The sequence below is a fragment of the Lolium rigidum genome, chromosome 5, assembly GCF_022539505.1.
Source record: "Lolium rigidum isolate FL_2022 chromosome 5, APGP_CSIRO_Lrig_0.1, whole genome shotgun sequence".
NCBI classification, from domain to species: Eukaryota; Viridiplantae; Streptophyta; class Magnoliopsida; order Poales; family Poaceae; genus Lolium; species Lolium rigidum.
In genome coordinates, this window is record NC_061512.1 from 114,427,739 (window position 1) to 114,448,304 (window position 20,566).

A 20,566-nucleotide genomic window follows, 5' to 3' on the forward strand; every position below is an offset into this window, starting at 1 on the left:
ATGGAGCAGCTCGCGCGCACCCTCTCTCTACCTCGATATCGGGTGTACTACCTCACGGCCGAAGAGATGCACTTCAAGATCACGGTCACTCTCCGTGCATCAAGGGTGGAGAGGTGGACCCGCACCGTCAAGAGGGATTTTCTCGACGCCGCACCAATCAAGTTTGTGGGCTTGGACTGCGAGTTCACCAACCCTCGCGAGGGTACATATAATCAGCGCGCCGCCGTCCTTCAACTCTCGGTGGCGACCGAGAATTTGGTCTTCCAAATTTGTTGGGCTGATGAAGTGCCACAACTTCTCAAGGATTTTTTGCAGGACAAGACATTCAGATTCTGCGGCGCGGCTACCGACAAAGATGGGAAAATGTTGCGTTCATGCCAAATTGATATTCCGTCTGCGTTCGACCTCCAAAAGATAATCCCGAACCCCACCAAAAATCCCATTCCGAGTCTGTATGATCTGACAAATTCTACTATTGGGATAAAACTTGAAAAGAAGAGGAAGAGAGACAAGAAGAAGAACAAGAAGAAGGACGACGAGGAAGAAGAACTGATTTTTTGATGGGTAAATGTTCCATTGAGCTATGAGCAAGTGCACTATACCTCTCTAAACGCTCGCCTGGGGCTTCGAGATGGCTAGGAGGTATTGAAGGCTACTTGGCTACAATAGCCAGGTTGATCGTAATATTGATGATGAGTAGATGGTGGTGTGGTGTGTGTGCCTTCTATATTTGTATGAACCTATGAATCGTCTCAATATATCGAATCTTTCTATTGTTGTTCAAATTCCTCACATTTTTTAATAATAATGAATATATTATTTATCCAATTGCGATTTACAGATTCAAAGATATTAATTATGCCACATTATATGAATAATGCATATATTATTTGATAATAATAATAATAATAAATGAATAATTTTTTTATTTCATAGTGAAATTCCCCACATTTTTCTAATAATAATGGATATATTATTTGTCCAATTGTGATTTACAGATTTAAAGATATTAATTATGCCACATTATATGAATAATGCATATATTATTTGAAAATAATAATAATAAATGAATACAAACAAAATTATTTCATATTCAAATTCCTCACATTTTTAATAATAATGGATATATTATTTGTCCAATTTCCATTTATAGATTTAAAGATATTAATTATGCCATATTATATGAATAATGTATATACTATTTGATGATAATAATAAATGAATAAAAACAAATTATTTGATATTCAAATTTCCCACATTTTTCTAATAATAATGGATATATTATTTGTCCAATTGCGATTTACAGATTTAAAGATATTAATTATTTGGCCATATTATATAAATAATGCATATATTATTTTATTATAATACTAAATATAGTTTTATTAATTATTTTATTTTCATTGGAATTCAATATTATTATCTTATTCATTATTGTTTACTTAAATAATTGTTTTTGGTTTCAAAAAATATAGACACAATGATATAAGAGTTAATAGGATTTGATATAGTAGTATTTACAACAAGGTACAATCACATTCGCGGGAGCACAACATGAAAGAACCGAGGAGTTAAGCGTGCTAAGGGTGGAGTAGTGTGATGATGGGTGACCGACCGATATGTGACCAAGTCTAAAATTTGACTAAAGATTAAGTGTAATTAGTGTTAAAAATGGTCCAAATGAGAGAGTAACGAGTTAAACAATTAGAAAAAAGAAATTAGAAATTAGAAAAAATTAAAACAATTTCGGAAAATAATAGTTAGTCCCGGTTGGGCTTACGAGCCTTACGGGTCGGGACAGAAGGGCATGTCTCCACTAGTGGTGGTGCAGTTTGATGGTTAGGGAGGTGGTGGGGCGTGCTGGGCCGGGAGAAATCCTCGGTCTTCTGACCACAGTGGCAGCGACTCCTTTTGGGCGCCGTTAGCCTGGTGAGGCGCCACTGAGGTCCCACCCCCCACCCCTACCCCCGTTTCGGTGAAAGCCCAAAATCCGTTTTGATTGGATGGCGATGGCGCAATGGGTGTCGTACCATCCTCTTGGGACCGGTGGTGTAGCGGCGAACGGGTCCATCGTTGGTGTGAATTTGTTGGTGGTGAGGGTGTTTGCTCGGCATCTCTGCGTTTTTGAGTTCTACGACTGTCACCAAGCTTTCCCCCTTCTCCTGGATGTCCTCATTGAAGCTCTTTGTGGCACCGGTGTGTCTATCACGGCGAGGATGTCTGCATGGTCTGTCCGAGTGCTTTCTTGGAATGGATGCATCTGCCCTTGTTCTAGGGTGAACATCTTTACGCACCGATGGTACGATGCTTTGAGAAGCAAGGCGAGAGCTAGTATAGGGACTCTCTTCGGCGATCGGCGATGGAGGAGGAAGGTGCTCTTTCGCTGACACTAGATGCTGACCACATAGTGTTGCCCTCAATGTCATAGCTAATATGTTGTTGTTGTTCTTTTTGTCTTGGCGATCATGTGAGGACATCGTCGGATCATCCGCGTTTTGTTTAATCTTTGTATTCTTGAGTCAGGTGTTGTGTTGTAAATTATGGAAATATCTTTGTATTTTTCGGCCAACATGCCGTACGGTTTTATTAATTTAAAACAGGGCATTATTTCTTCAGTTTTCCTTTTTAAAGAGCTTCGTTTAGAGTCAAAGAAATGGTCATGTACATACGTGTGTACGCAGCACGTACAGGCAGCTGGGAACGGAGAGCCTACTGAGGTAGCCAGCCACGTGTCACTTCTCTACCGCCTACGCCGTACGTGGCCTACTAGCTAGCTTGACTTCTCACTCTGCTGGTACGCGTCAACCTGAGAATTTCCCAAACCAGTCGTCTCGAATTGCATAAACTGTACGGCTGTGGGTGCGCTAACTTGTCAAGCTCTCTCTCCATATATAGTTGCAGTTAACAAGATCGAATACGATCGAACAGAAACATCTGATTCTGATTACAAACTTGCAGTGATCGATGACAACTGGTAGTGGCGATCTGTTTGCCGCCACGCCGGGTTTCCGGTTCTACCCCACGGAGGACGAGCTTCTGGGCTTCTATCTCCGTCACCACCTCGCCGGCACCACCGGGCCGAACGTCCACCGCTTTATCCCCGTCGTCGACGTCTACAGCCACCACCCTTCCCACCTCCCAAGTAAGCTCATCGTCGTCGACGTGAACCATATAGCAGAACTTGGGGTTTTGTATTTAAAATATGTGCACATTCGCAGCTATGGCGGGGGAGGCGAATGTGCGCGACGCGGAGCAGTGGTTCTTCTTCTGCCCGCGCGCGGAGAGAGAGATGCGCGGCGGCCGGCCGGCGCGCACCACGCCGTCGGGTTACTGGAAGGCCACGGGCTCTCCGTCCTACGTCTTCTCCTCCTGTTCGGCAAGCAGCAAGGTCATCGGGGTCAAGAGGACCATGGTCTTCTACCAGGGCCGCGCGCCCGCGGGCTGCAAGACCACGTGGAAGATGAACGAGTACAAGGCCGTCGCCGACGACGAAGAAGACGACCGCAACGCGACGGCCGGACAACAGACAGCGGCACCTCTCAGGGTAATTAATTAATTCGTCGTTGGCTTTGATGCTCTTCGTGCAATCGTTAGCTTAATAATTTGCACGTTGCTTTCCTTGTTTTTATGCAGCTGAGGAATGAATTCAGCGTCTGCCGGGTGTACATCAGCACGGGGACGCTGAGATCCTTCGATCGCCGGCCCCTCAATACTCCCGGCAATGGTCAAACGGCGGCCCGGCAGCATGCACCGCCGGTGGCGACCGCCAATCTCGCCAACGACCGCGTCACTGCAAATACCGGACAAGTCAATACCACTCAGGACTGGACATCGCTGAGTGCCACTGCTATTGACAATTTCAGCTTCGACATGGATTTCAATCAAATCTAGCGGAGCACACAGCTCCGCTGTTGGAAAATCTGATGGCTCGCCTCTGAGATGATGGTGGAAAATATTCGTCTTCGTTGATCCATCTTCGTGGGTGGTTCTCCTGTTGCTATTACTTTTCTTTTTTAGGCTAGACTATCCTGGTTTTGAACCTAGTCTGGGTTGTAAGTCTGATATTGGACGAGTACACAGCTCGTTTCTCTTGTGATACTGTTGGTTGCATCTCAATGGAACCAGGGGGCTTTGCCCCTTTTTGTCAAAAAAAAAAAAGATCTAGCGGAGCACTCGAGGATGACTACGTGTTCGATGACACCTGCTGGTGCAATGGCTAGATTTGAGTTAGCAGGATATACACTTTTCTTACGTAAGATAAACAAGCAGAGGAGGTAACAAGGTGAAACACCACTACCTTAGGAGTTAGGAGCATGTCTGTGCTGTGAATTAGGAGAGTGGTATAGGGATTATATCTTGTGCCCTCAAAAGGAACATGGTACCTTCAATATATAGGCGCAATAACAGCCGGTTGGGGTTGACTTACGTTGTATACTCCTTTGATTCATAGATAGGAAAAACATAGAAACAGAAAAAATATAGGATATGGATGTCATGACTACTTAGCTACTTGAATCCTATGGAAAGATGAAATATGTTTGATTGTAGTAAAAGAATTTTCCATGAGGTATGATCTCATGTTTTTTTATAGGATTTACACTACAAGATTTCTATAGAATTATTTTCTATAGAATATGTTCCTATTAATCAAACAACTTATGTAAAAAAATTTCTCATACAATCTGAATCCTACAAAATTTCTATACAAATCTAATGAGTAAAAGGAGCCCATACTCCCTAAGTCCATGAAAGAGTATGCTTCTAGTTTTTTTTTTGGTGAGCCTAGCTTCTAAACCATATGTGTAGGCGTGTTTAGGAACTATAATCCTTTCTAGTTTGTCTTAGAACAATGAACAAGTAGCTGTATTTTTTACCCAATTATCAAAAACGTGGATTGATTAGGGAGCAACAGATACTGCATTGTGAATAAAAACCGGTAGTTTATTTAGAACTGACACTAAAATGTAGAGGGTATAAGTTCATTTTCAAACCAGATTCTGATTTGGTCCTTTTAGGTTCTAGGGTGAAACCAGAATTGAAAGAGAAAATCTCATCCTTTGTTGGTACTCTAAGAGTGTAATCTAGACCGATGTAGTCCTTGGCCTTGTGGCCTTTGTAATTATGTAACTTTCTAATCCTTATTAATATATAGCAGCAGTGGGTGATGAGGACATCCTTGCCGAACTACTACCTCTGTCATTGCAAGATGAAGATGATGTTGCTGTGAAGCTCAAATTCAATGAAGTCAGAATTGTACCTATGACAAGAGCTCGTGCGAAGCTACTAAAACAACAGGTAAACTTGTTCTTAAACGATACTTTGATTGATGAGAATTTTATACTTCCTAAGTCCTTTGACTTGTGTATGATCAGGTACGAGGATGGAAGAAGCATCGCACGAGGAGGAGAGGAGCAGCTGGACATGTTGTTGGATGTGAAGACATTCCATGGACGCGCGAGGGAGGAGCGGGAGGCATGCGCGAAGGAGGGAGAAGAAGACGTCAAGGCCTACACCAAGTCTGGGCGACTCGGCGCCCATCCCGGCGCCGCCAGCCCCAGCGCCGGATGCCCCGGTTTTGACCGGGCCCTGGACCGGTGCACACCGGGCCCGATCCGGGGAAGATAGCTCGCCCGCCCGGCCCCTGGCCTGGTCCCATCGCCCCCACGCTGGCCGAATCCATGTCAGTATCGACCAGATCCCGATCTGGGTCGGTTTGTAATCGTTATTTTCAACTCCTGGTCATCCTGAACCCCTATATAAGTGCCCAGGACGCCGCCAAAACAAGTTTAGACCGTGTTTAATATAAACTCTATTGAATCTATACACCAATTCGCATCGATATGGTGTTTTTCTACTGAAAATTTTGTGTGATCTGCTGTTCCATTGGGAATTAGACAGTTGCAATTTACCGCTTTGTGGTCGGCGGCTACGTGCGCAAGTGTGTGGAGTTGCGAATATCTTGCAGGGTTGAGAGCTGTTGCATTGGCGACATGAATCAATCAAGAGATTTCGACAGCGTCATACAAGTTATCTTCCACTACCATCGATTTCATCTGATGTGTTCATCGTGTGTTTGTCACCATCCACCTCGCTTACTGAGAAGATCGGACAACCCCTTATCATCTTGGTATCAGATTTCAACGTTTCCTCAATAAGCCATCCACATTCCACCCCATAGTTGAGTTGTGAGTGTTTTTCTATCCAGAAAAAGCCAAAAATATTAGGGTTAGGATTTTCCATAGCCTTAGATTGCATCAGTTTTGAGTTTTAGTTGTTGTTCGTAGTCTTGTTTTTGCGTATCTTTTTCTTCCATCTAGTAGATTGTCTAGGGTTTGAGTTTCGCTATCATCTAGTTTTCAGTTTTTGTTGCTCCGAGTCCACATAGCGTATAATTTTCTTGTTCCCAACCATAGACACAGCCTTTCGATATACGTGAGTAGGAACTTTCCCCAAAAAAGACTAGTTTTACAGCTCGACAGGTTGCTCGTTATGTTTTCGGTGCTTTGCATTTTCTGTTGGCTGTATTACAAAGAGTACAGTCATAAAATTAAAAAATATATAGAAAATAAGAAAAAAGAGCTACATAAGCTACGTGTGTGATAAAAATAAAAAGAGAACAAAAAAATTGAAAAGAAAAAGTGAAGTGCTAGTAAGATCAAGTGAAGGCCTAGTTTACTTTTCTGCACCCGTGGTTAAGCAATTTTGTGCTTGTTCCCTTGAGCTTTGCTAGTGTCTCTCGAGTGCATTGCAACCTGTTCATCCATATAGTTGAATTGCCACATTTATCGCCTTGTGTGAGTATCATTGGTTGTTTTCTACGATCAGTGTTAAAGCTTGTTATTGGTGCAAATAGGTAGCCTACCTGCAGCCACACATATATCCTGCTTTGTCGTGTGGTTGTTCTTATACCCTTGATATTCGCTTCGCTACATCCATTCACTAGTTGTCAATCCAAGTGGGAAGAAATACTAATTCACTTTGGAGCGGTAAGATTGACCTTTCTTATCAGTTTTGAGTGAGTTGTGAGAGTACCACCACAGATTTTTGTTTTAGTGCACTAACCTACTAATCATGTCTTCTTGTGATGGTAATGTTGTTGACCAGAAAAAGAATGATGGTGCTAATCTTGTTTCTTGGAGGAAGTATGAAGCTCTTCGCGACAATGTGCGACATGAATTCCGCACGCAGGGCGAAGAACTTAATGATGACATTCAGAAGGTCACCAAGAAGCTTGACACTATTAATGAGACCGTCAATACAATCCAAGTACAAGTGACAGATATTCAACGTTCTCTTCAAGCGTTGAATCTTGCCATGGAAAATCTGACTCAACAACGGCAACAGTCACATCATGAAGATGAGGACAGTAATCATGGTAACTTTGATGAAGAACCCGCAGCTGATGAGTGTGGTGTTGGTTGTGGCATTGGACATGGCGTCCGTGGTCGTGGTTTTGCCCCCGTCGGAGCAGCCCGCCGTGTTCCTCCTCAACCGCAAGACGATGGTTTGGGTAAGCCAAAATTCTCAATACCCAGATTTGAAGGAGGTCCTGATGTTGAAGAATACCTTACATGGGAGCTAAAAATTGAGAAGTTGTGACGCCTACATGACTATACTGAATATAGGAAGATCAAGCTTGCTTCCTCAGAATTTGATGGCTATGCGTTGCGTTGGTGGGATGGAATTACACGTGCTCGCGAAGAAGATGGAGAATTGCCTATTCTTACATGGCGCCAGATGAAGGCTATTATGCAAGCTCGTTTTGTTGCCACTAATTATTTGTGATCTATATATGATAAGTTGACCCTCTTGAGACAAGGTGTTCTGACGGTTGATGCTTATTTCATGGAGATGGAGATGCTTATGCAGCGTGGCCGTGTCTGTGAGTCACTTGAGCTGATAATGCAGCGTTTTCTACATGGTTTGACATATAATATTAAAGGCATGGTTCGTCATCACCGTTACACCAATATGAATGAGCTGCTACATTATGCAAGAGAAGTTGAAGCACAATTAGCGGAAGAAGCGCAAATCAAAGGTCGTGCTATGGGAGCTGGGCGCTACACGCCTCGGGCGCCACCATCGACGGCACCAGCTCCATCTTTGCGCCCGCACCTTTTCCTACTTCGTCTAGCAAGCCGGTCTCCAATGTGTCCAACACAAAGAAGCCCGAACCTGCTGAATGTGGAAGTGATTCTAGCATGTCTACGGCGCGCAACCGTGATATGGCTTGTCATACATGTGGTGGCAAGGGTCACTTCAAGAGAGATTGTCCTAACTGTAATCTCATGATTATTAATGAGGACGATGAGTATGAGACTGTAGATGATGTTGATCCAAATGCTCCAGAAGAGGATGGATGTCATGAAGATAAAGATATACCTTGTGTATTGGCATCAAGATCATCGATTTGAAGATATATATGTGATATGATCAAGAAGAAGAAATGAATATAGAGTTCTTATGTGGAACTCAATATTATCCATGCTCTAGCTTATGTGATAAGAAATGAATGATCAAGATCTTGAGAGCTTGATTCCAAGTGAAGAATTCAAGTTATGGCTCTAAGTCGGTTTCATGATAGTCTCATAAGTTGAGCTATGGTTGACTAAGATTTAGAGCATGCAAACAAATGAATAATTCTTTATACACCTCAAGATAGTATGATAGAGCATGAGAAGATACAAGGTTGACCAATACAAAGAGTGAAGAATAGATTCAAGTTTGGTCAACACATGAAGCATGAAGAATGTGCCACGTGAAGTCACGTGGTATGGTAAGCCTTGTCAATTATGCTTCATGAACTAACCCATCATATATGTGCCCTTGTGTTGTCTATGTGGGTTAGGTATCTTTCCATGGGCATGCATCAAAAGTTAGATCTCATATAGTCCATGAAAGGATGGCGTCAAGTGGTGATCGTCATCAAGGTTGAGTTGGGCAAGTTCAAGATGAGCATCTCAAAGAGGATCATGTGCTTGAAGCTTGCCGTCCATTTGGTGATAATGGACATGTGAAGATGTGCATCAATGGAGCTTCCCCATCATGGTGTATGGGGAGCATTTGTGAGTCTTCACGAAGCAACAATGATCAAGTGAGGCATTCCGGCTTGAGTGGAGCTTGAAGAGTTATTGATAACGCGTGAAGCACACGTCCGTTGGGAACCCCAAGAGGAAGGTGTGATGCGTACAGCAGCAAGTTTTCCCTCAGTAAGAAACCAAGGTTATCGAACCAGTAGGAGATGAAGGCCACGTGAAGGTTGTTGGTGGAGGAGTGTAGTGCGGCGCAACACTCAGGGATTTCGGCGCCAACGTGGAACCTGCACAACACAATCAAGAATACTTTGCCCCAACTTAACAAAGGAGGTTGTCAATCTCACCGGCTTGCTGTAAACAAAGGATTAAACATATGATGTGGAGAATGATGTTTGTTTGCAAAGAACAACATAGAACAATGATTGCAGTAGATTGTATTTCAGATGTAAAAGAATGGACCGGGGTCCACAGTTCACTAGTGGTGTCTCTCCAATAAGATAAATAGCATGTTGGGTGAACAAATTACAGTTGGGCAATTGACAAATAGAGAGGGCATAACAATGCACATACATATCATGATGACTAATATGAGTTTTACTTAGGGCATTACGACAAAGAACATAGACCGCTATCCAACATGCATCTATGCCTAAAAAGTCCACCTTCGGGTTAGCATCCGCACCCCTTCCAGTATTAAGTTGCAAACAACAGACAATTGCATTAAGAACTGTGCGTAATGTAAACAATACAAATATCCTTAGAGAAGGCATTGATGTTTTATCCCTAGTGGCAACAGCACATCCATAACCTTAGAACTTTCTATCACTGTCCCAGATTCAATGGAGGCATGAACCCACTATCGAGCATAAATACCCCCTCTTGGAGTCACAAGTATCAACTTGGCGTAGCCTCTACTAGCAACGGAGAGCATGCAAGATCATAAACAACACATATATGATAGATCAATAATCAACTTGACATAGTATTCCATATTCATCGGATCCCAACAAACACAACATGTAGCATTACAAATAGATGATCTTGATCATGATAGGCAGCTCACAAGATCTAAACATGATAGCACAAGAGGAGAAGACAACCATCTAGCTACTGCCATGGACCCATAGTCCAAGGATGAACTACTCACGCATCAATCCGGAGGCGGGCATGGTGATGTAGAGCCCTCCTGGTGATGATTCCCCTCTCCGGCAGGGTGCCGGAGGCGATCTCCTCGAATCCCCGAGATGGGATTGGCGGCGATCGGCGTCACCGTAACTTTTCTCGTATCGTGGCTCTCGGTACTAGGGTTTTCGCGACGGAGAGATTAAATAGGCGAAGGGGCAGAGTCGGGGACGCTCGAGGGACCCACCCCATAGGGCGGCGCGGCCAAGGGTTGGGCCGCGCCCCCTAGGGTGTGGCCGCCTCGTCGCCCCTCTTCGTCTCCTCTTCGGACTTCTGGAAGGCTCCGTGGAAAATAAGACCGTGGGCTTTTGTTTCGTCCAATTCCGAGAATATTTCCTGTGTAGGATTTCTGAAACCAAAAACAACAGAAAACAGGAACTGGCGCTTCGACATCTTGTTAATAGGTTAGTGCTGGAAAATGCATCAAAATGATATAAAGTGTATATAAAACATGTGAGTATTGTCATAAAACTAGATGGAACATAAGAAATTATAGATACGTTTGAGACGTATCAGTTATCACCAAGATCAACCGGGATGCGCAAGACAAAGGTATGGCCTTGATAGGTTTTCCTTTTTGCGGTCTCAAGGTGGTTGATGGGAGACCGGATTATAGGATAGATAGCCGCACTATCAAGAGGGGCTTTCGGTTGGGTAACTTGATCACATCGTCTTAGGGAGCTCAATCCTTTGCATACTTTGCATATCCCTATTTTTTCTTGGTGTTTCTCTGTGAGAGGTTCTTGATCTTTTTTTCTAGCTTTACAACAAGCCCAAGTTCATCGAAAATGGAATCCGCATGCATCTTCTATTGCGTTTTTGAGTTTGGACGTCTTCACCGTTTCTTGACGATGGGAGACTCACTCTCTTAAAACATCTAACAATATCCTGTGAGGAGTCTCCATATTCGTCGTTATCTTTCCAACAAAATTGGTTTCATGTCAATCGGGGTCCGGACACAAAAGTTATCACAGTTTTTGTATAACATGTTTTTCCTGCTGGCCCGGTTTCTCGCCCGGCGTGACCGGCCGTCCCACCGGATGGCCCGGTTCAAACCGGCCCGTGGACTGGTGCCAACCGGGGCCATGTACTGTAAGACACATTAGTGCCCCGGTCATGGCCCGGTCACAGGCCTGGTTTGGACCGGCACCTGGACCGGACGGCCCGGCCCCAGGCCTCCTCGAGTGTGCTGAGCTGAAACTCACCCAACGGTTATATTTCTCCCTAGACTATAAATATGCCTTCTTCCACCTTGGGCTGGACAAGTTCTTCCACTCTCTCTCCTCCATTGTTGACTTTGAAGAACTTGCCCTATCTCTTGATTCCCCCCATGATTCTTGCTCATTTTTGAGGGATCTAAGAGAGGAGATCTAGATCTACAATCCCCACCAATCCATATCTCCTCTAAGTGAGGGGAACTCTTTAGATCTATATCTTGGAGTCATTTTTTGATTTCATATTTGTTCTTCCTCTCTAATCTCATCCTAGCATTTGTTGCTTTGGTGGGATTTGAGTGTGAAGGATTTGAACACCTCTAGTGTTCTTGCTTTGCATCATTGCATAGTGTTAAGCTCTCCACCACGATTAGTTCGAGTGAGAGACCGTGAGCTTGTTACTCTTGGAGGGAGACCTCCTAGTTGGCTTGGCAGTTGGTGCTCCGGTGATCTCTTCAAGGAAGATTGTGAAGAGGCCCGGGCTTCTCCTTCGTGGAGCTTGTGAAGTGGTTGTGGAGCTTGCCATCTCCGGAGTGGAGGAAAAGCTAACCATAAGGAAAGGGCCATTATCCTTCGTGGGTGTGGCTCGTAGAATAGGGTGAGCCTTCGTGGCGTTGGTGAATCCTTCGTGGGACCTCCACTCCTCCAAACGTGACGTACCTTCTTGCAAAGGAAGGGAACACAGGAATACATCCTCGTCTCTGCGTGCCTCGGTTATTTCTATACCCGAGCTTACTTTCCTTGTGATAGCCATTTTGCTTGAAGTACATATATCTTGCTATCACTTGTGCTTCATATATCTTGTGCCTATCTTGCTTAGCTCTAGTTGTTATTGCTGCACTTAGTTGAGCCTAGCATATTTAGGAGTTGTGCTTGTAAACTAAACGTTAGTTTAATTCTGCATTGTTACAAGCCAAATCCGCAAGAGTTTTTGAACGCCTATTCACCCCCTCTAGGCGACATCTCGTCCTTTCATCCGTAATGTCTTTAAATTCAGTACTGTAATGGATGATGTAATCTGGTATCAGTTCGGTTATGTATTCATGATGGAATGATCTTGGGATCGTGAATTGTATGCATAACATGAGTTCCGGACTGGTAAGTCCAGGGCCCCACAGAGCTGGTATCAGAGCCATCCTGATTGTAGGAGACATTAGTTAGCATGGGCGGTAGTTAGAAAAATACTACTTTGATAAAATTATTTACTAAACCTATTTTCCTAAATACTAGAATTTTAGCTTCTATCTTTCTTACCCTTTCAAAAACTTCTAATTCTCACCTCTCTAATTTCTAGCGACTTTGAAAATTCTTATTCTACTATCTCATCCTCTTCCAAACCTATATATTTGACGAGGTTCCTCAACTCAGACACACGGACTCGAGGTATTGAAGACATGACAAGCTCAGTTGATTCGAATGGGATACCCCAAATATTAGGTGTCCCTTGAAACTAGTCCTACTCGCTATTCACGTAGTCGTTTGTAGGTTTCGGAGCATGTGAGCTTGATTGGTTGTATGTGATTGTTGTGTGATGCTATTTTGTGCCTTCGGCACCCCTGCTATGATATGCTTTCATTTTCGCCTACTTTTGCATTGTTTGTTCCCGTTTTAAAAACTTTCGTTTTTACCAAACCATCCCCTTTTAAGTGGCTGCCCATCTCTTTGTTTCCCCATTAATATCTGAATCCACCCTTCTTCAGGATGGTTGACACCCGTAGAGGAAGCGCCAGCGGCTCAGACCAAAACCCCCCTCCATCTCCGGACCCAACCATGGCTCAACTTCTGCGCCTTATGATGGAAGACCGTTAAGCAGCCCGTGAGGAGCGCCAAGCTAACCTTGTTACCCTTCAGCACCTCACTCAACTTGCTACCGGAAACTCCAACAACAATAATGGCGGGAACGGGAATGGAGACCCCCGCTCTAAGCTGAAGGATTTCCAGAGCACCAACCCTCTTGTTTTCGCCAAGTGCACTGAACCCCTGGACGCCGATGATTGGCTTCGTACCATAGAGAACAACCTGGAGGTCGCCGGAGTCAGCAATGATGAGAAGGTGTTGTTCGCCACTCACTTTCTTTCTGGACCTGCACATGCTTGGTGGGAAAATTTCAAGGCTATTCAAGCTGAAGGACACGTCATCAACTGGGAAGAATTCAAGGCCAAGTTCCGCAAGACCCACATTCCATCTGGACTGATCAAGCTCATGAAGGACAAGTTCATGAACCTGAGGCAAGGAAGCATGTCTGTGGTGGAATACATGGACAAGTTCACCACTCTGTCCAGGTATGCTCCAGAAGACACCGACACCAAAGAGAAGAAGGACCGCTTTCTGAATGGTCTGCATGATGAGATGCAGAGTATCATGGTGGTTGTTCCATACCCATATCTTGAGTCGTTGGTGGATGCCTCTATTATGGTTGAGAGCAAGCGCAAGAATACGTTTGAGAACCGCAAGCGCAAGGCGATGCTGCAGCAAGGCAGCTCCAACACTCAGCGACCCTGCAGTTTTCCCCACCAAGGCCAGCGCCCCAGCCGCAGAAGGCACCACCCCCTGCACCTTTCCCCAACAACCCCAATCGCAACTACAACCCTCAGCGTTCTGGAGGAAGCAACTTTAATCCCAATTACAACTGCCAGAACAACACAGTCCGCATCCCCTCCAATGGATGTTTCTCCTGCGGACAGACCGAGCATTTCTCCAAGACGTGCCCTAACAAGGCGACTACTGAGCAGCGCCCCAATGCGCCCAAGCCAAATCAGGGACAAGCTCGCACTGCTTCCGGGAGGAACCAGAACCAGAAGAAGACAGCTGGACCATCCAGAGGTCATCTAAACCATGTCAATGCTGAAGAAGCTCAGGAAGCTCCAGATATCGTCTGGGTATGTTCCCCGTCAACTCAGTACCCTCCACTGTCTTGTTTGATTCTGGAGCATCGCACTCATTTGTTACTAAGCCGCTCGCTAGAAAGAGTGGTTTGAGGCCTACGATCATGCAACGGCCTATGTTAGTCCAAATCCCGGGAGCCACCACCAAAATAGATTTGACCTGCAAAAAGTTTCCCATATATATATTCATGGTAAGCGTTTTTACGTGGACTTGATTGTTTTAGGAGAGCAAGGATTAGAGGTTATCCTCGGGATGAATTGGATGGTGAAGTATAAGGGTCACATAGATTGTGTTCGCCGAGCCATAACCCTGACTGCTGAGGACGGTGAAGTAGTTGAGCATGTGGCGACCATGCCATCCTCTAAGGCTTTGTGCAAGAAGAGTGTCGCAAGTCCAGCCTTGCATGAAGTACCCATAGCTTGTGAGTATCCTGAGGTTTTCCCCGATGAGCTACCCGGTATGCCCCCTGATCGGGATATCGAGTTTATCATCGAGCTAGTTCCCGGAACTGCCCCTATCGCTCAGCGACCTTACCGGATGAACCCTCAAGAATTAGTTGAGTTGAAGAGGTAGTTGGATGACATGTTGAGGAATGGGTTGATGCGTCCTAGCGCATCACCCTGGGGATCTCCCGTTATCTTTGTGGATAAGCGGGACAGTACTATCCGCCTATGCGTGGATTACCGGAAACTGAACGATGTCACCATCAAGAATAAGTACCCCCTCCCCAAGATTGAAGATCTGTTTGACCGGATGAATGTCCCGAGTTTTCTCCAACATCGATCTCCGAACTGGTTATCACCAACTCAAGGTTCGAGAGTCCGACATTCCCAAGACTGCCTTCACCACGCGGTATGGACTTTTTGAATATACCGTGATGTCCTTTGGACTGACCAATGCCCCCGCCTACTTCATGAATCTCATGAACAAGGTGTTCATGAAGTACCTCGACAAGTTCATCGTGGTTTTCATCGAAGACATTCTAATCTACTCCAAGAATGAAGAAGAGCATGCCGAACATCAGCGGATTGTTTTGGGAAGTCTCAGAGACCATCAGCTTTACGCCAAATTTAGTAAATGTGAATTTTGGCTGAAAGAGGTAGGATTCCTTGGTCATGTCATATCTGCCAAAGGAGTATCTGTCGACCCATCCAAATTTGTTCAGTCCATCATGGAGAAGAAAGACCCAACCAACCAAACCGAAGTCTGCGCCTTTCTAGGATTGGCGGGTTATTATCGTAAGTTCGTTGAGAGATTCTCCAGCATTGCGACACCCTTAACGCAACTGTTGAAGAAGGATAAGAAGTTTGAATGGACCGACAAATGTGAGGCTAGTTTTCAGGAACTCAAGAAGAGATTAGTTATAGCCGCCGCCTTGACCATGTCTGATATCACCAAAGATTTTGATGTATACTGCGATGCATCGAAACTTGAATTGGGAAGTGTGCTGATGCAAGAAGGCAAGGTGATAGCTTATCTGTCAAGACAACTTCGACCGCACGAGATGAATTACCCCACACATGACTTAGAGCTTGCAGCTCTGGTTCACGCCCTGAAGACCTGGCGTCATTATTTAGTTGGGAATCGCTGCAAGATCTACACTGATCACAAGAGCCTGAAGTATATTTTCACTCATCGGGAGCTGAACATGAGGCAGAGCAGATGGATGGAACTTATCAAGGATTACGACCTCAGCATTCATTATCACCCCGATAAAGCCAATGTCGTAGCTGATGCCCTTAGTCGAGAGCCCTGTTCGTTGAACGCCCTGATCAAGATTGCTCAACCCAAGCTGCATGAAGAACTGAAGGATTTCGGCCTCGAGTTGGTTAGCCATGGTTTCCTGGAAAATCTTGAGCTGCAGCCTACTTTGTTTGATCAAATCAAGGAAGCACAGGTGAGACATGAAAGTATTGTAGGAATCAAGCGTAGGATGGATAGAGAGGAAGTTCCTGGTTTCACCATTGATGCCAAAGGAGTTTTGTGGTACAACGGACGTCTCTGTGTACCCAATATTGAAGACCTGAAGCAACTCATCATGAAGGAAGCCCACGACACCCCCTACTCAATCCACCCCGGAGGAACCAAGATGTATCAAGACCTGAAGAAACAATTTTGGTGGCACGGTATGAAGCGTGAGATAGCCTTTTTCATCTCCCGGTGTGATGTGTGTCAGAAAGTGAAGGCTGAACATCAGCGACCAGCTGGACTACTCCAACCCCTCAATGTCCCTGAATGGAAATGGGAAGAAGTTGGAATGGATTTCATTACTAGACTTCCTAAATCTTAGCGTGCCCATGACTCCATCTGTGTCATTGTCGATCGACTCACCAAGGTTGCTCATTTTATTCCAGTAAAGACTACCTACCGCGGCACCCGCTTGGCTGATCTTTATATGTCCTGAATAGTGAGTCTTCACGGAGTTCCGAAGAGGATCGTCTCTGATCGTGGTACCCAGTTCACCTCAAAATTTTGGGAAAGTCTGCATGAAGCTTTAGGAACCAGGTTGTCATTTAGCACCGCCTATCACCCGCAAACTAGAGGACAAACCGAAATAGTAAATCAGATTCTTGAAGATATGTTTCGTGCTTGTGTCCTTGCCTATGGAGCAAAATGGGAAGATTGTCTTCCCTTCGCGGAGTTCTCTTACAACAATAGCTACCAAGCCAGTCTACAGATGGCCCCTTTCGTAGCCTTATATGGTCGCCGTTGCCGAACCCCTCTCAACTGGTCCGAGACTGGAGATAGTCAAATTTTTGGGCCCGACCACCTTCGAGAAGCTGAAGAACAAGTTCAACTGATCCATGATCGCCTCAAGGCCGCTCAATCCTGCCAGAAGAGTTATGCTGATTCCAAGCGCCACGAGTTGACCTTCAATGTTGGAGATCATGACTATCTTCGTGTCTCTCCACTCAAGGGAATGCAAAGATTTCATGTCAAAGGGAAGCTTGCCCCCAGATATATTGGGCCTTTCAAGGTTCTCGCTCGTCGAGGTGAAGTATCTTATCAACTGGAACTGCCTGCTGAGTTAGCATATTTCCACGATGTGTTCCATATCTCTCTACTTCGACGATGCCTCCAAGTGCCCGACAAGCCCGAGACATTCTAGAACATTGACTATCACACCCTCGAACTCAACACCGACTTAACCTATCGGGAAGTACCTCTTCGGATTATGGAAGAAGCTGTTCGTCTCACCCGAAGAAGGAAGATTAAATTTTGTAAAGTTTAGTGGACTAATCACTCCGAGGAGGAAGCCACTTGGGAACGATAGGATCAACTCCAAAAGTACTTCCCCGCACTCTTCGGTTCTTAGCCACTGAATCTCGAGGACGAGATTCATTTTAAGGGGGAAGGTTTGTAACAACCCAACTTTTGTTTATTGATTTAAAATTTTGGAATGCAAAACTTAGGGCTAACAAAAACATTTTATGTTTCCAAATTTTTCATGCATAAAGTGATCTTGCTTTGGTTGGTAGAGTATCAGTGTAGGTTTTCTTGTGAAAATTCCCATTGGTGTGTGAATCCCTAAAGCCCAAAACCTCTATCCTCATATGACTCCCTTCTCAATTCTGGTTTTATTTAAATAAACCATGCCAAAACCATTTCAACATTTCACTTCTTTTTTTATATTGAGTTGTGTGATCAAATTCTCCTTCTCACTAAACCCTAGGACTTGAGCTTCTACTAGTGCATAAATGGATCTTCTAAGATCAACTGATGGCGTGTATTTCACACGTTCGTTGGGCAACCCCAAGAGGAAGGTATGATGCGCACAGCAGCAAGTTTTCCCTCAGAAAGAAACCAAGGTTTATCGAACCAGGAGGAGCCAAGAATCACGTTGAAGGTTGATGGCGGCGGGATGTAGTGCGGCGCAACACCAGAGATTCCGGCGCCAACGTGGAACCCGCACAACACAACCAAAGTACTTTGCCCCAACGAAACAAAGTGAGGTTGTCAATCTCACCGGCTTGCTGTAACAAAGGATTAACCGTATTGTGTGGAAGATGATTGTTTGCGAGAGAAAACAGTAAAAACAAGTATTGCAGCAGATTTGTATTTCAGTATTAAAGAATGGACCGGGGTCCACAGTTCACTAGAGGTGTCTCTCCCATAAGATAAAAGCATGTTGGGTGAACAAATTACAATCGGGCAATTGACAAATAGAGAGGGCATAACAATGCACATACATGACATGATAAGTATAGTGAGATTTAATTGGGCATTACGACAAAGTACATAGACCGCCATCCAACCGCATCTATGCCTAAAAAGTCCACCTTCAGGTTATCATCCGAACCCCTCCGAGTATTAAGTTGCAAAGCAACGGACAATTGCATTAAGTATGGTGCGTAATGTAATCAACAACTACATCCTCGGACATAGCGCCAATGTTTTATCCCTAGTGGCAACAACACAACACAACCTTAGAACTTTCGTCACATCGTCCCGGTGTCAATGCAGGCATGAACCCACTATCGAGCATAAGTACTCCCTCTTGGAGTTAAAAGTAAAAACTTGGCCAGAGCCTCTACTAGAAACGGAGAGCATGCAAGATCATAAACAACACATGTGTAATAACTTGATAATTAACATGACATGGTATTCTCTATCCATCGGATCCCGACAAACACAACATATAGAATTACAGATAGATGATCTTGATCATGTTAGGCAGCTCACAAGATCCAACAATGAAGCACAATGAGGAGAAGACAACCATCTAGCTACTGCTATGGACCCATAGTCCAGGGTGAACTACTCACTCATCACTCCGGAGGCGACCATGGCGGTGTAGAGTCCTCCGGGAGATGAATCCCCTCTCCGGCAGGGTGCCGGAGGAGATCTCCGGAATCCCCCGAGATGGGATCGGCGGCGGCGGCGTCTCAGTAAGGTTTTCCGTATCGTGGTTTTTCGCCTCAGGGGTTTCGCGACGGAGGCTTTAAGTAGGCGGAAGGGCAGAGTCGTGGGCCAGACGAGGGGCCCAGACCACAGGTCGGCGCGGCCAAGACCTGGGCCGCGCCGCCCTATGGTTTGGCCACCTCGTGGCCCCACTTCGTGTGTTCTTCGGTCTTCTGGAAGCTCCGTGGAAAAATAGGACCCTGGGTCTTCGTTTCGTCCAATTCCGAGAATATTTCGTTACTAGGATTTCTGAAACCAAAAACAGCAGTAAAACGAGAACCGGCACTTCGGCATCTTGTTAATAGGTTAGTTCCGGAAAATGCACGAATATGACATAAAGTGTGCATAAAACATGTAGGTATCATCAATAATATGGCATAGAACATAAGAAATTATCGATACGTCGGAGACGTATCAAGCATCCCCAAGCTTAGTCCTGCTCGTCCCGAGCGGGTAAAACGATAACAAAGATAATTTCCGAAGTGATATGCCATCATAACCTTGATCATACTATTTGTAAACATATGTAGTGGATGCAGCGATCAAAACAATGGTGATGACATGAGTAAACAGGTGAATCATATAGCAAAGACTTTTCATGAATAGTACTTCAAGACAAGTATTAATAAGTCTTGCATAAGAGTTAACTCATAAAGCAATAAATCAAAGTAAAGGTATTGAAACAACACAAAGGAAGATTAAGTTTCAGCGGTTGCTTTCAACTTGTAACATGTATATCTCATGGATAATTGTCAACATAGAGTAATATAACAAGTACAATATGCAAGTATGTAGGAATCAATGCACGGTTCACACAAGTGTTTGCTTCTTGAGGTGGAGAGAAATAGGTGAACTGACTCAACATAAAAGTAAAGAGAATGGTCCTTCAAAGAGGAAAGCATCGATTGCTATATTTGTGCTAGAGCTTTTATTTTGAAAACATGAAACAATTTTGTCAACGGTAGTAATAAAGCATATGAGTTATGTACATTATATCTTACAAGTTGCAAGTCTCATGCATAGTATACTAATAGTGCCCGCACCTTGTCCCGATTAACTTGGACTACCGGATCTTTGCAATGCACATGTTTTGACCAAGTGTCACAATGGGGTACCTCCATGCCGCCCTGTACAAAGGTCTAAGGAGAAAGCTCGCATTTTGGATTTCTCGCTTTTGATTATTCTCAACTTAGACATCCATACCGGGACAACATGGACAACGTGATAATGGACTCCTCTTTAATGCATAAGCATGTGGCAACAATTATTATTCTCATATGAGATTGAGGATATATGTCCAAACTGAAACTTCCACCATGAATCATGGCTTTAGTTAGCGGCCCAAAG

At 44.5% G+C, this 20,566-nt stretch overlaps 1 protein-coding gene across 1 annotated transcript; it reads left to right on the forward strand.

Annotated features, from left to right (window-relative positions):
- Positions 1-3,891, forward strand: LOC124656286. Its single transcript, XM_047195061.1, has 4 exons — positions 1-452; positions 2,979-3,142; positions 3,219-3,544; positions 3,634-3,891. Exons 1-4 carry the CDS (start codon positions 1-3, stop codon positions 3,889-3,891), a joined length of 1,200 nt encoding a protein of 399 aa, XP_047051017.1.
- Positions 3,892-20,566: the final 16,675 nt, after the last annotated feature.

What these genes read in the sequence shown, in the direction of transcription:
- LOC124656286 (XM_047195061.1), top strand. Translation starts at nt 1, where the DNA reads ATGGAGCAGCTCGCGCGCACCCTCTCTCTACCTCGATATCGGGTGTAC. An exon ending in AAAAATCCCATTCCGAGTCT is followed by an intron (nt 453 to 2,978) that starts GTATGATCTGAC and finishes GACAACTGGTAG; the next exon opens with TGGCGATCTGTTTGCCGCCA. An exon ending in CCACCCTTCCCACCTCCCAA is followed by an intron (nt 3,143 to 3,218) that starts GTAAGCTCATCG and finishes GCACATTCGCAG; the next exon opens with CTATGGCGGGGGAGGCGAAT.